Source organism: Scophthalmus maximus, chromosome 21, assembly GCF_022379125.1.
Source record: "Scophthalmus maximus strain ysfricsl-2021 chromosome 21, ASM2237912v1, whole genome shotgun sequence".
Lineage (NCBI taxonomy): Eukaryota > Metazoa > Chordata > Actinopteri > Pleuronectiformes > Scophthalmidae > Scophthalmus > Scophthalmus maximus.
In genome coordinates this window covers 9,477,491-9,493,190 of record NC_061535.1, presented here as the reverse complement: position 1 = coordinate 9,493,190, position 15,700 = coordinate 9,477,491, and the positions used below count along the sequence as shown (strand labels likewise).

The window sequence follows — 15,700 nt, the reverse complement described above, 5'->3', positions numbered from 1 at the left end:
TAAGTCACCCGTGCTGAGTCCTATTTGAAATTGCGCTGTTGCTCTCTGGGCCTAAAACCGCAACGGATTATGGGAAAAAGGGACAGGACAGGGTTCTGCAGCTTTTTTAACAACCGTGGGATGTGTTCAGGGCCTCATGTAAGAAGCTGGTGAAAGGCACATCTCCAGGCGCAGGTGCTCATTACATTGACCAGTGAGTGTCACCCCCTATCCCCCCCCCCCCCCCCGCTCCTCTGACAGCGCTGCCAGGATGAACTGGATCTGACACGAGGTCTGAGACAACACCAGGCGAATCCACCGTGTCTGAATCAAACATCAACAGGAGACACGTTCTCCGGCCCGGGAGCAGGAGCGGGAGGACCGGCGGTCTGCTGCACCCCCTCGCCATCACTCATGCTGCTCACGCACAGCCCGAGTGGATGTTTAATTTGAGTGTTAATGGAGTGTTGTGGAGGTTTCACACACTGTAAACGGACGCAATCGCGGTGTGCGTGTGTAAGGAAGCCTGGTGGCAGTACCTCCAGGTTTTTATTTTTATTTTTTTCTTCTTCAATTCAATCAGTTTGTCAGGAAGTCGGTAGTGTTGTAATTTTGTATTTTCAGTGAACGGGGCGGAGAAAGAAGACCAATCAGAGCGGGTGTTACAAGAGAACGTGCGGAAATACCTCGCGCCTTATTGGCTGACAGGTGTCTGTGCGTCTCTCTCTGAGTTTTGGGGTTACTATGCCAACGCTAGCTACTGTAGCTGTAGCCTAGCTCACACAGTCCGTCAGTGAAAACACAGACATTAAGAGATTATTATTCTTTTTACAGGTTTAAAAGAAGAAAAAAAAGGGTTTGACGCCGAAGCAGTGACACAGACATCAGGTAACAAGGTGTGTAAATGTTTAGGAGTTCTAAGTTTCGTGAACGCGGTGTGAGCGGAACATAAGTTCTATAAAGTTAAGGTACTTTGCATTGCGCCGCATCTAACTGAATTAATTTATTTTTTATTTTCACCAAGAGTTGGTGATAGTTGGAACAGTGGGAGACTAACCAACACGTTTGTGGTGAGTTTTATTTTGTTTCTGTAGAGTTCGAATGAAGTATGTTTTACAACTGGTCCTAGTTCGGTGTGTGTGTGTGTGTGTGTGTGTGTGTCAGACCTGTAGCTCATATATATATATATATATATATATATATATATATATATATATATATATATATATGTGACAGAACGTAACAGCCATTGTATTATGTGCTGCTGTTTTTTGTAATATAGTGATAAAGTTAATAGGTATCTGATCAGACACTCATTTTAATGGAGGCACATTTATGTATTTGGAGAATTGACCATTATTTAATGTGTCTACGTACTGATGCAATTATTTCAGATGAGCTGGGCAGGATAGAGGAGGAAGAGAGAGCAAGAGATGATGGAGAGGCAGACGGACGGACATCAGATGGTGGAGAGGTGACCTACACTGCATGAGCTGCATTGTGTGTGTGTGTGTGTGTGTGTAAGAAAATTAATGTTCCAATTAACTAATGTTAAGATAGATACATTTAACTGTTATTCTGTTTCTACTCAATAGCCTACCAATGCTATTACTAACAACTACTAATATTTTTTAACATCACAATTCATAATAAATCTGGAAAGTAAACAAAAGTTTAGGTCCACATGTCAATTTTTCAATGATTAAGACACATACTTTGACTGTAAACAAGGTGCCACAGTGCATGGGAGAGCATTTCAATAGAGCTTGTTCATTTTATTTCGAGAGAGGATCCCCCCCCCCCAGGGAGGTGTGGGCCAAAGCCCCCGATGTCCTCAAGTCGTAGAAACGGCCCTGCTCCCTGCGTGTGTCGTCGGACTGTTTCCATGCAGATCAATCAGCGACTGAGCTCGAGCGCTGGAGAAATGGCACAGAGAGCGGTCGTGTTTATTATGCTGTATTAAGTTTTAGTCAGAGAACATCTAAGGGGCGAGCAGGTGCTTCTGAGCTCGGAGCATTATTTGTTTAACTTTGTAAAAGACCCAGGCTGGGGGAGAGGGGGTTTCATTATAATCTCTTTTAACAAACAGCAATTAGACTCGCTAATGAGACCCAGGGTTAGATGTATTAAGACCCTCGTTTATCCTGCCTTTCCTTCCCCTTTTTCCACTTAGTCCTCCGTCCTCCTGCTGCACATCTTTTTTTTTCCCCTTGGTGCTTCCGACAGGCAAACTCGAGACACGCAAAGACACACACGCTTTACATCAGCTCCGTCTGAGCTCACTCACTGGTACGTCTGAGCTCTACAACTTAGGCCCCACCAGCTCCAGCAACCGGGTGGAGATTCTCGTTGCTGCTTCTTAATTTAGACAGCTTTTCCCCCTGGTTCCAAATAAAATACCTGGAGAGGGGTAGGGAAAATCGTAAATCCAGCCCTCTAACAACAGCAACAGCCACAGTGATCTCTGATGATACCAGAGTTGATCTACTACCACTCTCCACGGGCAGATAGATCCCTGGTGATGATTTACATGCAGGCTCAGTCCAACTCACCCAAACGGTTTAGTAGATAAAGTTATTCAACCGGCTGTGCTGCCAATGCACGACTGGGCAGAAAGGGATAGGTCTGGTGCTGGCAGACGGTGTGCCAAGCATGTACTGGACCAGAGAGAATCTGAGGTTTCACTGGCCTTTCTCTCCGTCATCCTTAGGGCATCACAGGTGGGCAGCTGCCATACAATAGGGAAACAAATTGAAGAGGAAAGGAGTTTAATATTTTTGAACAAAATAATGTCTGTACTCTTATTTATGAATCGTGTCTATTTGAGCTTGTACAAGCTGCCTGCTGTGGGGCCTGACAACGTTTCTGTTTCTGTTTCATATCACTTTTGAGTTGTTCCTGTGCGCACAATAAAAAAGAATCCAACACGGGATTCTCTTGAGCATTGCGTTTGTTGTAAGAAAGAAAATAAGAAAGAAGAAAATTGTGATCATTTATCATGTGACAGGGTTATTGCTTATCACGTTCAAAACTAGAATTCTGTGTCATTGGCTTTCCAAATTGGAAAGATTTTTATTCCCCTTTGCATCCCTGTGTCAAGAAAAGGGCTGAACACACTTTACCTGCGACGACTGGTGTTGGGTTTATTAGCTTTGAACTGAGTGAACTCATTTGCTGTGTCTAAACAGAGTATCCACTCAAATAGACTGTTTTCACTAACCAGTGTTTGTCTGCAGGACAGCGCCAAACCAGCAGTGCGAGAGGAAATAGGCTCTCAAATATGCGGTCATGTGGACACTCTAGAAGGGAGGCATACAAGGATTTTTTTATTATCATGACTCCATTTAATCTCATATTTTAGAGTCTCTGGCCACGAAAAGTCGCGACAACATATCCAGAGTTTGACTTCACTCCGGTAGACTCCAGCCGTGCTGTAGTGCAGAATGAATCAGATCAATTTTGTTTGTAGCTCAGCCTGAAGAAAATGCTTCCCCTGCATTTCAGTGAAAATTCTGCTGTATTGCATCATATTACTATTTCTCAAATTTGCAGATTTCATTTTTACATTTCAAAGTTTGGGGTTTTGGGGATTTTTGACCCAAGTTCCCCCCTTATGTTCGGCTATATCGTAGCAACCGGGGGGATGGCAGGGAAAGTGACCCTGTGGTTTCCATTGACAACGCTGATTGTTGCTGATAGTGATGGGACTTTTGGCTCTGGGAAGGGAGTCGGATCTTATGACTCAGTTCAAAAGAAAGATCTCAGGGTACATCCCACAAATTTATTTTTGCATGTGAGGGGCTTCCAGGGCTGTTTCTTAAAGGCATCAGGAAGGGGGGATCAGGAAATGCATATGGTCAAAAGGTCACTGTTGTTAAAATGCGGTAGGTGCATTGAAGAAGCACCTGTGCAATGCCTATTCATCCACTGAATGAATCAGCAATGAGTAAGACGGACGGTTGGCCACAAGAAGTGTGAGGAGATCAAAGGTCAGCAAATCAAGAAGCGTGAGGAGATCAAAGGTGTGACGAGACGAAGGGGATGCGTACAGCGGGCGACCGATCAGTCAATGAAAGCCACATCACTGGTTGATAGCTGTCGACAAATGTTTGAAGCAGAAATACGGCACTCCATTAAATTAAATGGAGAAGAACAGAAAAGGAAGTTCAATGTCTCTGTAAGTTTGTGTTCCATACGTGCACACAGAGAGTGGTTGAAACATGCTTCATGTCCTCATTGAGGACAAGCTGAGCATGGTTGTAGTTTGGCTATAAGCTAAAGACGTGTATGTCAACTTTGCTAACGGATATAGTGTTAGTAATACTAGCGAACATAATTATATAGCTAGTTGACTAGATTATATTGTTCACTAGCTAACAGACCCTGGCGGTGATGCCTCTGAACACTGACAAATAACACAGCAGCTACTGTGTGAAATAAGCAGACCTCATGAATAGAAAAGGTTAAATAAAGTTACAGGAAATGCTGTTAACCCCGAGACATTACTGAGCACCATAAACACATCATGTCTCATTGGTGTTTTATTCGTTAAAAATTCACGGTATAATATATGGCAGCTCTCAGCAAACAGATGTGCTGGAATTACTTGAGAAATTCAGGTCTCCAGTGTTTGTCTGACAAAAGTTCCTTAAATCTTAAAAAGGGGAGCTTATTTGTTTTGGAAGAGTCCGTTTGAATAACACGATGGTCAGGTCAGGGCCCTGAGAAGTTGAGGACAAGGATACAATTGTCGATTATACATTTATTTCTGTGGCAAATTCCTTTTCTACTGATGGACTTTAAAAAAAAAAAAATGTACATAGTCTTTTTTTAATATCCTCACAATCTCCAAAGTTGAAGTTGAAGAAGAGGAGAGTGAAGCTGATGCTGACCCTTCACAAGCCACGTTGATGTTTGGGTTCAGACTGCAGACTGAGTTGTATCACGTTATCATGAGAACTGGGCGCTGTGGAGTCATGAAATTTGGTCCACATTCATATGGGGCCACCGAGAGACAGTTCCTGTGTACACAGAAATAGAATTTCCAGGGGAGAATATTATCAGACGTAGTGTTTTTCCAGGAAGCAACACGATAAACACTGAACAAGACCTTCATGAATTTGCCAGACCTGCACTCCTGGTCCTGCCTGCCGCATAGTGAAAACGGACTAAATGCACCCTGGGGTCATTTCTTTGCTTGTATGCCAAATCATGAGCAGAAAAAAAACCTTTCTGCATCGATTTCTGATACTCGCTGTCTGTATACATTGGCCGACACAACTATTGAGAGAGGTGAGAATCTGTTGCTCCAAAGAGCTGGAGAAGGAAAAGGCTTTTGTATATATAGGTTCATGTTCAGCACATGGGTTGATATTTTTGCTGGTTCCACTTTCCACTCCACTAGATTTACTAGCTGATAAAAAGATGCATTTCTTTTTGCATCAATAGCCAAGCCAAGAGTCTTTAGTCTGTCCACTCCAGGACATTTTATCAGTGTTTCTTTTCCTGCTGCTCAGATTTTGAGGAAGTTCAAATTTGACACTTGGATTTTAACACCCTCATTAGGTCTCCCTGTGTGGGACGACCAAGCTGTTTACATTTAAAACACAGGAAAAGCGATTTCATGGTATTATATTCTATCCATTTTGTGGACGCGTTGTCCAGTTATTACACTGTCCCACGCCGCGTAGATTTGTTATCTATGGTCCAAAGCTTTTATCTGCTCTTTTGTCGTACAGTAAGAAGACAGCGGGAGCCACGAAAGTGGAACTTTCCAGTGAGAGTTCATCCGGGAGTGAGGGGGAAGAGGAGCAGTCGACGCGCCGCACGGAGAGCAACATGGACCTACCCGCTCAATACTTGCAAATCCAGAAACTGGTCAAGTACCTCAAGGTACGGGATCGTCATTGTGACGTCCATGCTCCGCTTCTCGTCTCCCATACATGAATTTTAGATGTTAACTTGAATCAGTGTTTCAATTTCAAAAACCCTGTCTGAACGGCAGAGCTCGGAAAATAACATCTCGACACGGATGTGTGGAAGAATTTAGGATTTATTGTATCGCAAAAAGAAATGTTCCAATCGCATAATCCCACCTGTCTGTGTTGTCATGAATTTTTTTTTTATGACAGATTAGATTAAGTATACGTTGCTCCCATTTAAAGCGGTGCTTTGCATGAAGATGCCTATTGAAGTGGTTGGCTCCGCTCGTAGATTCCTGGTTCCTGACACAAGCCTGTTTGGTTGCACATGAGCCAAGGCTAGGGGGAAAAGAACCGTCTGATGGCAGCAGCTGTACGCACTGTTTGCCCACACCACAAAAAGCATAAAAACTGAAGCGCGCCTGTGATAGGTCTGACAGGGCATATGGTGAATATTAATGTGTCAAAACATGGAAGGAAAAAGAAAGGAGGACAGAAACGCCAGTGACCCAGACAGGCTGGGGATACCTACGACCTGCCTCGCTCAGTGGTCCCTATTATCTGTTTATCTGGACAGTATCATTGAGACAGATGATATTAAAACAGACTGCTTTTACTTTATTTTGACAGTTGCGAGTTGCACACCCATCCCTTTTCTGTTCGGCAGTAAAAATACCTTGAATGCTGCATCAATTTGCGGAAAATTAAACGAGATAATAGTATTTCAACGTGTAGTAATTGTGTACATAACATATTTTTCTTAAGTATAGGATGTCTAGCTGATTTGTGCTCCGTGGCTTGGTGCTAAATACGATTGTTCACAGTGTAACCGAGTAAATCTTTTATAGAGAATGCTGCTGTAAAGTTCAATTTGAGGTAGATATTTTTAGCGAAGCAAAACAGAATATAATGGAAGGAAATTCCCACTCTAAAACCAGGCTGCTACTCTTTTCCAGAAAAAGAAAAAAAGGGATGATGTAAACGATACGAAAGAGGCAAATTTAGTTTGAAAAGAAAAACACTTCACTGGTTTGTATATTTTATAGTTTTTAGCGGGACTGTGAGCTTCAGGGTTGTGTGTGTATTCCTGCTTCAGCGAGATGCAGCGCTGCAGTAACCAACTTGTCCCGGCGTTCTATCTCTCTGGAAACCACACAGCGCAGTTATTTATGGGGTTTGTCCAGTAGTCATTTTATAATATCATTACCATCAGACGCTGAAACTTACCATGAGCCAAGTTAAATATCTGTTTTATTTTAGGAGGAGATCTTCCCCCCCCCTTTTCCCCTGCACTATAGACAGCCGTTTGTACTCTAGGAAGTTTAACACTTTCATAAAGCGACACATGGATGTTCTGTTTTGTGTTTTAATGATATTTGTGTAGGAATATTTGCCTGGGGTTTCCAACCGTGTTTGTTTTTATACCTGTATGACTTGAGATCTGCGCCTGTAAAACGGTTACACGGTCTCTCGCAAAATCCAGCATGCGCATTTAAGTGTGTGTCCAGCCACATGGGTTTGTGTGATAGTGAGGGTGTACTGTATGTACTGTGGAACATGAACTGAGATAAATTAGTGTTAACTTATTTTACAAACCTTATTCCAGTACGCATCAGTGCCACAATATAAGCCAGCATGTTATCATATGCTATATTCATGCATTCATATTTATAGGCTGCATTCTGTACAGCTATTGTTATATGTACCGCAAATAGGCCTTCGGTATATTATGGATACAAGAAAAGATAAGTGCTAAGACGAAGGCTAAAATGTGAAAGGGCATTTTTTTCACTAGTCAGGACTCGAAGATTCACATGTTAAGTTTAGCAACTAAACCCCAAAAAATGTAATTTGAATGTTTTGTCTGAGTTTAGATGAAAACAAAATTCACCAGCTGCTCTCAGTTAGGTTGGCCGGTGGCTTTTCCAAACACAAAACTATTTTCATATGCTCAAAAAATAAATATTGTGTCTGATGTACAATATGTTACCAGTTAACAGGTAGATATTTCAATATTGTGTCTTGTTGACATTTTCAGTCATAATCTTTTTAATTTTTCCTAATTGATTTTTCTCTTCCCTGAGCAGATGGTTCCTCATCTCATCTTTTTTGAAAGTCAAAACAAATGAAGAGTTATGAAACAGCTTTCAAAAAAGGGTGTGCAACCCTTCTCCTTACCTTTCATAACGTTACTTCTATTGCTATAAATTCAGCTCAAGTGCACAAATATCATAGATCAACAAGCTGATGTGGGTCCTGACACGTTTTTGTGTTCAGGCCTCATTAAGGTCGCTCCCCCTCTGCTGGGCAGTCGCAGTACTGCGGCCCCACTCTTCTCATGAGGACCAGTCTACTGACTGATTGCCACACACTGAAACTGATCCCGTCTCCGGTGAACAAGCAGCCAACATCAGCTCATCCGCTCAAAGGAATTTAATTTATAGCTAATCATACTGTAAATAGTGAGGCATTCACGGGCAAATGGTTCACATTTAGTGCCAGCGTCACTATATGGGGAACACATGGCCATTATCCTGCTGTGTCAGAGCCCTGCTCAGTGAGGGAGATATGATCAAACACCACTTAAAGGCCTACAATGAAGAGCTACCCTGGTCCAACAGCCGCATGAAACAGATTACCACCCCAGCTTTCTATATAGTGATGGGCAATTTTCTACTTATGTGGGTAGCTGATAGCAGGACATTGCTACATTCTTGTGTTTGGTTGAAATATCCTGGCTCTGAAGCCTCAAAATTGTGTGCGAAGTGCGCGACTACTAAAGACGTATAAAACATGAAACTGTGGAGACGTCCTTGAGTCCACAAAATGAGAATTCTGTCTGTAGCACATTCAAACCACTGCAAGAAAGACATAATATTTGATTGTTCGCTTGCCAGGAGATCTTGGGACTAGACGTTTCAGTGTCACATATCAAAGTCATGTAGCAGGTCTGGCTTTACAGCAGCTAACTCTTTTGTGCCACAAACTTCTGTTTTATCTGACTACTGATTTTTTTCTCTTCCCCTCGCATTATCGAAACCACTGCATGTCAACAAAGATTGTTATGCAACTGAATATGATACAGACTAAATATGCTGATATGAAAACAATACTGCTGCCTGCCTAACTGGACTGTGCTTAAACCATCTCAACGCATCAACCCCCTAAGACTGGTATTTTAAGTGTCATAATGCTGTCAACATCTGTCCACAGCTAAGACATTCTAGAGATTTATTCAGTGTGAGCTGAATCTGAAAAAAGTATTTGGATGCTAAATTTAGTCAAGACAACAGTAAAATAGAGTCAGCTTTGCTGCCACAGCTGCACATGTCAGGATTTGACCACACATTGCCCTATTTCAAATCTGTGTATTATTTTTTTTATGTTGTCATCATCGTGGTTAAGTGGAAGTAAAAAACTATTCAGTTCAATTTCCTGTCCCATGTCTTAAGGGGGACTTAAAAAAAGAAAAGAAAAGAAAAACGAAATAAGGGAATTACCGCTGTGTGATTGTATGCCTCCGCCAACCAGTGGAGTTGCAGTTGACATCCATGTCTTTCCAGACTCGTATAATACATGAAGTCATTCTTGAGTTTAAGTGGATGTTTGTGCCAGATGTTATGAAATTCCCTTCAGGCATTCACAAGTCTGTGACGGACATGAGGTCACAGTGGCCCTGGCCTTTGACCAGCAAAATTGAATCAGTTCATCCCTGAGTGCAAGTGAATGTGGGCCACAATGTGAAAAGTGTCTGAGCTCAGTGCTCTGTTATCAAATTATTTCAACCCCAGCAGTGCTGGTGTTATGAGGGAGGGACAGGGTAGGGTAATAGCGGGACGTCCCTTCTCCAAGTGTCTGTGTACTGTTTATTTTTCTCATCTTATCTTCCTTTATTATCAAATTAATTTATGTTTGGCACTTTTTATTTCAGGAAGGCGACCAGACAGCCACCGTGCTCAGTCTGTGCGCCATGTTGGACATGAATTTGATGCAGGAGCCGAGCCAAATTGCCATCCGGGAAGTAGGTGGCCTCGAAGTCCTCATTAACTTGCTGGATACAGATGAAGTCAAATGCAAAGTAAGTAGCGGTGCCAGAGACGGACCTGGATGGCCCTGCAGGCATGAACAGAACCCTCCGTGTTTGCCAGCCCGTGTTTTAGTTACAGACACACAAGCACTAGGCAGAGAGCTAGCCTACAGGGTAGTAATTATTCTCCAGTATGCCTAATGACACTTTTTTTTTTTAACCTGCTTTTATTGTTATTATTTTCTAATATTGACGCAACAGTTTCCATGAATCTAAAGTATTGTACTTACTGTTAATGTTACTTACTGTTTGCTTCATATGTTTGTGTGTGCGTGTGTGTGTGATTAGATTGGATCTCTGAAAATCCTAAGAACGATCAGTCACAATGTACAAATCCGTCAGACCATTGTTGACATCGGGGGTCTGCAGAGCATTGTGAAGATCCTGGACTCGCCCGTCAAGGAGCTCAAGGCCTTAGCTGCTGAGACTATTGGCCACGTGGCCAGGTTCCGCCGGGCAAGGAGAACCGTTCGCAAAAACGGCGGCATCAAGAAACTGGTGAGTGTTGGACGGACAATGTGAATGTAAATTCAGGCTACTCTAATGGGATCTCTCTTCTGCCAGTGGCTGAGTACAGCAGAGAAAACTGCAGACCAGTACCAGAACCTGATCTTTCTTTGTTGGCATTATTGGAAAAAATGTTATGTCCCACGTTGGCATATTTTCCATTGAAACACCGCGTCAGCTAGTTTGTGATTTAACACAAACATTTTGTACTTAACCACAGATGTCTTGGAAACTTTTCGCCAACAGGATGGTGACCCACATATTATGATTACTATTTGCTTTTAATTTAAAGTGTAAAACACGTATCCAAACTTTGCTGAACTGTTTTGATGCACAGCAAATCAATCATCCGCCCATGCTCTTTTCACTCTGCACAGCAGATGCCATAATTGGTGGCGTGGTAAAACAGATAGAATGTCCCTCACATCCTCTGACCTGCATTCATGTTTGTTGACAAAGGGACCTGTGATTAAAGCTCGCATGCCTTGTATATTTTCCTCAGCCCCCAGATCGGATGTTCTCATGTGCGAGTCGCTCATGTAAGCAGATTAATTTCATGCTATGCTACGAGACCACCTTTGAACTGCGCTGTGGGTAATAGCTTCACCTACTCCGCCTCACTGGCCAGGAACGATGGATTAGAACACTGAATGATGGCCATAAACCATCACACTGGGCTTTTCAGTCCTAACGTCAACATCTATCCTGACAGTTTTCCACTGCTAACATCTCTGGCTTTTTTATCCTCGCAGACTCAGTAGTAATAGAATTTTAATTACACCCTTAATCGCAGCCAACAACTTGCTATTCCAATCTGACACCATCCATTAGCCCCCCCCCCCCCCCCCCCCACACACACACACCACACCAATCCTGCAAGCAAACTTTTAAGAGTCTTAGAATTCATGATGAGTTCATCAAGTTTGTGTAAATGTGTGTATGGAGGTTTTTCTGCTTGTGGTCTGCCTGCTTGTCTGGGAACATTTTTAATGTTTGTGTTTATCCACGTGTGCGTCTGTGTGCCTTGTCTCTCTGCTCAGGTAAACCTGCTGGACTGCGTGCCCAATTTAGCCAACCTGACTGCAAAACAGGAGAAGGACGTGGAGGTGGCCCGCTGTGGAGCTTTAGCACTCTGGAGCTGCAGCAAGAGTCGGAAGAACAAGGAGGCCATCCGCAAGGCCGGCGGCATCCCGCTGCTGGGACGCCTGCTCAAATCGCCGCAGGAGAACATGCTTATCCCTGTGGTGGGCACCCTGCAGGAGTGTGCATCAGAGGTGAGAGCGGGTGTGTATGATTCAAATTTTTATGGAGGATATACTTTAGACAAATGAGAAAAATGTCGGAAAGAAATTGCTGGTACACATGACTTTGGCCAGGTTTTTTTTGTGGTTCCTTAATCAGTGTGTGAATGCAGGAAAGCTACAGGACTGCCATTCAGTCAGATGACATGATCAAGGATTTGGTGAAAAACCTCAACAGTGACAACGATGAGCTCCAAATGCATTGCGCAAGTGCAATCTTCAAGGTATCTTTTTTCCACACTTCTCAACTATGTCCACATAAACTCTCTGTGAAACAGTTTAATGCAGTGGTGGTGGTGGTGGTGGGGGGCTGTGTCTTTTTCTCCTCATCAGACCCTGCTGATCTTGAAACTTCTCTCTTCTGCTTTGCAGTGTGCAGAAGACAAGAAGACCCGTGACCTGGTGCGCAAGTACAAAGGTCTGGAGCCGCTGGTTTCACTGCTCAGCAAGGCGCACAACAAGCAGCTGCTGGCCGCCGCCACCAGGGCCATCTGGAAGTGTTCCATGTGCAAAGAAAATGGGGCTAAGTAAGACGGAACTGACAGTCTCACCTGTTTTACCTCTTATTAAGGCACACGGATTCTCTCTCAATCATACACAGTGAGACACACCCAGACTTAACATACCAGAGATACAGAAACCTCATCGCAGCCATATCTTTTTCGGATGTATGACTAAGTGTTTTGAAATTAGGCCTAACAGCTTAGTGTGACTTTGACGAAAGACTTGCTGTAAGCACAGCAATTTCACCCACATAACGTTGAATTAGCAGCCTTATAGTATGTGAAAGCATGGAAGGTAACAGTGGATACGGAACATGGGCTCACTGAAAAGAGCAGCCTTGACATGACATGAGTTTTTAATCGTTTGTCATGTAAAGCAGGAGTTTATTGAAGTGTCATTCAGCAGTGACATTTCTGGACGGGTTATTGAGTTGCACTGTGTCAGTGTCAGGTGTTGGTCCGTAATTTTCCCTTTAAAATTAATAATGCCCGGAGACCGTGCCCTGGCAGCCCCATACATTTCCTCCATACATACTCCAGCGCTCTCTTGAAAGAATGATTTGCCGTGTTTATTTTCTTATCCGGTGTGAGGCTGGAGACATGATGTATAAAGCACATGCTGTTATTTTATACCTCGGTAACACCTTAATTGATCTCTCCACAGAAAAAAGACATTTAGATTTTTTTAAAATGCTTTTCTACTCACTCAGAAACACTGTACAGTTGAGATTGCTGGGCAATTCTAAATATATCGAGAAAAACGTCTCAGCAGCACTCAGCGCAGATCTCTGCACTTCATATATCACAAATGGCAGAATGATATCCTACATTTAAAGTCTAAGTTAAGTCCTTCCAACTGGAACTGAGCGTCTGCTGCCACATTCAGTTAAGCGAGGATTCCATTGCACACGCTGAAACCTGAAGATAACATTCTTTTAGGGTAAGATGAACATTTCACTTTCTGATTTACCAGTGTATTTAAAAGAAAATCATTTGAGGGAATTATTTTTAAATGATTATTTTGTGGCTTTATCTACTTAGACAGACATTTCTATTTTCCCAATTCTATGGTGCAAAATAGAGCTTTTAAAATGGCTTCTACATCGTTTTTTTTAACAAAAAAATAAGAAAAAACAAAACCTTTGGCGCAGGTTAGGAGCCCTTTTGAGTCCAGCTTGGCATGACGATGAAACAAGTTAACTGTTCTGGCCATGAGTAATGTGGCAGCTTAATGCACTTGTTGCCAGTACCGGCCTTGTGCCATTCGTAATGACTTGTCACACCGCTGCGATGTAAAACAGTTCTACTACTACTGAATACAACCATAATAGAAATAATTATAATCACATGTGGACCACATTTAGTGACACTTCATTAGTGAACACAAGATATCGCAGCATTCGCCCTAAATATAACATGATATCATACATCATATAAAGTGAGTAGTGAGTTCTCCCTTTGTGTTTTTCTGTCTGTGCTATGTTTTATTTTATTTACGTTTTTGGGTGGTGTGGGCAGTCGGGTTGTAAAGGAAGGTAAAATGTGGCCACCTCTCCAGGAGGAAACCAGCATGATGCACAGAAAAATGATTTAATGCACACTTGAATGTGTAAGTGGATCTGTTTTTTCATACTCTCTCGGGCTTATTTGAATCACTTAAAATGTCGAGGTCGGGGAAAAGCTTGGAATGAAGTGACCGTGCTATTACTGTCAAAAAGGAAAGGCTGCTAATGGTGACAGGGTTTTAGGGGCATGCGCTCATTTCAGAATCAATCATAGGCTGAGTGGTGTACTGAAATGAAAATCATTTTGGAATGTAGTTTGCTAACGGCAATAATAGGAGGCAGAGAGTTGATTTTTTTTTCCCCCCTCTCTTTTCTTTCAATATGTATATGGTCAAATGAAACAGACCTTGTGGCCCAGTGCAAACAACCGGATTTTTTTTTTTTGTGTGAGTGATGATTTGCATGGTGCATGGACCTCCACTGAAGACAAGTAGCAGCATGTGTTATCCATTTTCCTGATTAATGATGCATCAAACCGAGAGATGATTGATGCCCTGAAATATAATTACATTGATAACTTAAGTGTGTTTGTTTAAATACCACATAAGCTTGTGTTTTTCCTGTCATTTTTCGCCCTAGTCGTACAGAGGATGTCTATACCTGGACCGAGGTTACGTGTGCTAAGAGAGTGCCTTTGTAAAAGTCCTGCTGGGAAACACTGAAACATAATTTTGTGCAGATTTATGGATGCATCAATATGTGGCCATGAGAGTCTGTATATTGAGGTGTTATGGACTCAGAAAATAACGCCGTAAAAAGCCTTTAACAAAAGAGTGACGGAATAATTTTGCAATGGACAGTCACAACTGCCAAGTCTTGTATTGTGTTTGCCAGAGCAGTAATGTTTGGGGTCAAGATTGCAGGGTTCGCTTCCAATTACTGACTACACCTCCATCTTGCCTCTGTTCCAGCCCCTATGATGAGCAGACCATAATGACACTTCTCAATACCTCACAAAAGTTCTCTGCTCACCCGAGTTATCCATTGCTCTGCCATTTTATTTCAAACAGATCAATCTGTCTGTTAAATTTCAGGTTAATATATCTTCTAATCCCGCTTCGCGATCATTGCTTAGCAACTCAGGTTCCCTGAAATGTCTAACTTTCACTTTTGGGCCCCGTTCTAAAAACCCTAGTAGTTAGTATAAAAGGTAGCATTCAGGCTCTCTGCACTTAGTTGAATGTATGTCTCGTGTGGATGAATGAGGGAAGGAACAGGCAGACAATCAATCATAAGAGTCTGCTGCACAGAAGCTCCACTGTGGTTCCTGTGTCTTCTGACAGGCTCTAATAGAGCGCCCAGTTGCGTGGAGCCCAGTGTTTTCGGGAGAAGCCGCTTCAGGCAGCTTTGTGTAATGTTAATCTTGCCATTACGTAATTACTTCGGTTGGGACTGGCTTAACAAAAACAGACATGACTTTACCGTTCATTTATCAAAAGTTATGTCTGTGATTACAAGATAATTCTACTGTAGTCAACTGCGGATGACACTTCAGTGTCGGCATAGGAAAACCATTGTTTTCCTTTATGGCGGGTTTCGCCGAAGTTAACATTGGCAGCTCCTCTGTTCATTAGCAGTGTTTTCACTTGCAAGAATAGGCCGTCTGTCGGTGGACCCTGACAAAAACCAAATGACCTTGGCCATCGACAATAGCTCACAGACCGTGATGCCAGCAACCGTAACTGTGAATAACAACAGTCATAGAACTTAACTGTACATCAGAGGTTTGTTGAGGTTTTTTTGTGACCACATTATATCCCTTTTAAATGTTTACTATAGTTTACCACTCTCTCGCTCTGGCAAACAAGGCAAAATCACAGCAAAAGAGGGAGGGAGA

The 15,700-nt window shown here is 42.6% G+C and overlaps 1 protein-coding gene and 1 long non-coding RNA gene across 5 annotated transcripts in view; one reads left to right on the top strand and one right to left on the bottom strand.

Moving 5' to 3' along the window:
* The first annotated feature begins 715 nt into the window (after positions 1-715).
* Positions 716-15,700, top strand: part of odad2 (outer dynein arm docking complex subunit 2) — a 28,836-nt gene continuing 13,851 nt past the window's right edge. Inside the window, exons 1-9 of the mRNA XM_035619602.2 lie at positions 716-875; positions 1,004-1,049; positions 1,374-1,453; positions 5,718-5,871; positions 9,832-9,978; positions 10,276-10,485; positions 11,535-11,768; positions 11,909-12,019; positions 12,168-12,322. Of these exons, the coding sequence (XP_035475495.1) occupies positions 1,413-1,453; positions 5,718-5,871; positions 9,832-9,978; positions 10,276-10,485; positions 11,535-11,768; positions 11,909-12,019; positions 12,168-12,322 (1,052 nt within the window). The 5' untranslated portion in view covers positions 716-875; positions 1,004-1,049; positions 1,374-1,412. The remainder of the gene's footprint in view (positions 876-1,003; positions 1,050-1,373; positions 1,454-5,717; positions 5,872-9,831; positions 9,979-10,275; positions 10,486-11,534; positions 11,769-11,908; positions 12,020-12,167; positions 12,323-15,700) is intronic.
* Positions 1,721-3,905, bottom strand: LOC118291371. 4 transcript variants are annotated; one of them, XR_004786645.2, is made up of 3 exons: positions 3,885-3,905; positions 2,532-2,707; positions 1,721-1,895 (listed from the first exon to the last, which is right to left on the bottom strand). It is a non-coding gene; the product is annotated as an uncharacterized LOC118291371 (long non-coding RNA). The 4 variants fall into 4 exon arrangements; XR_004786646.2 differs by lacking the exon at positions 3,885-3,905 and adding an exon at positions 3,545-3,853; XR_004786643.2 differs by lacking the exon at positions 3,885-3,905 and adding an exon at positions 3,102-3,512.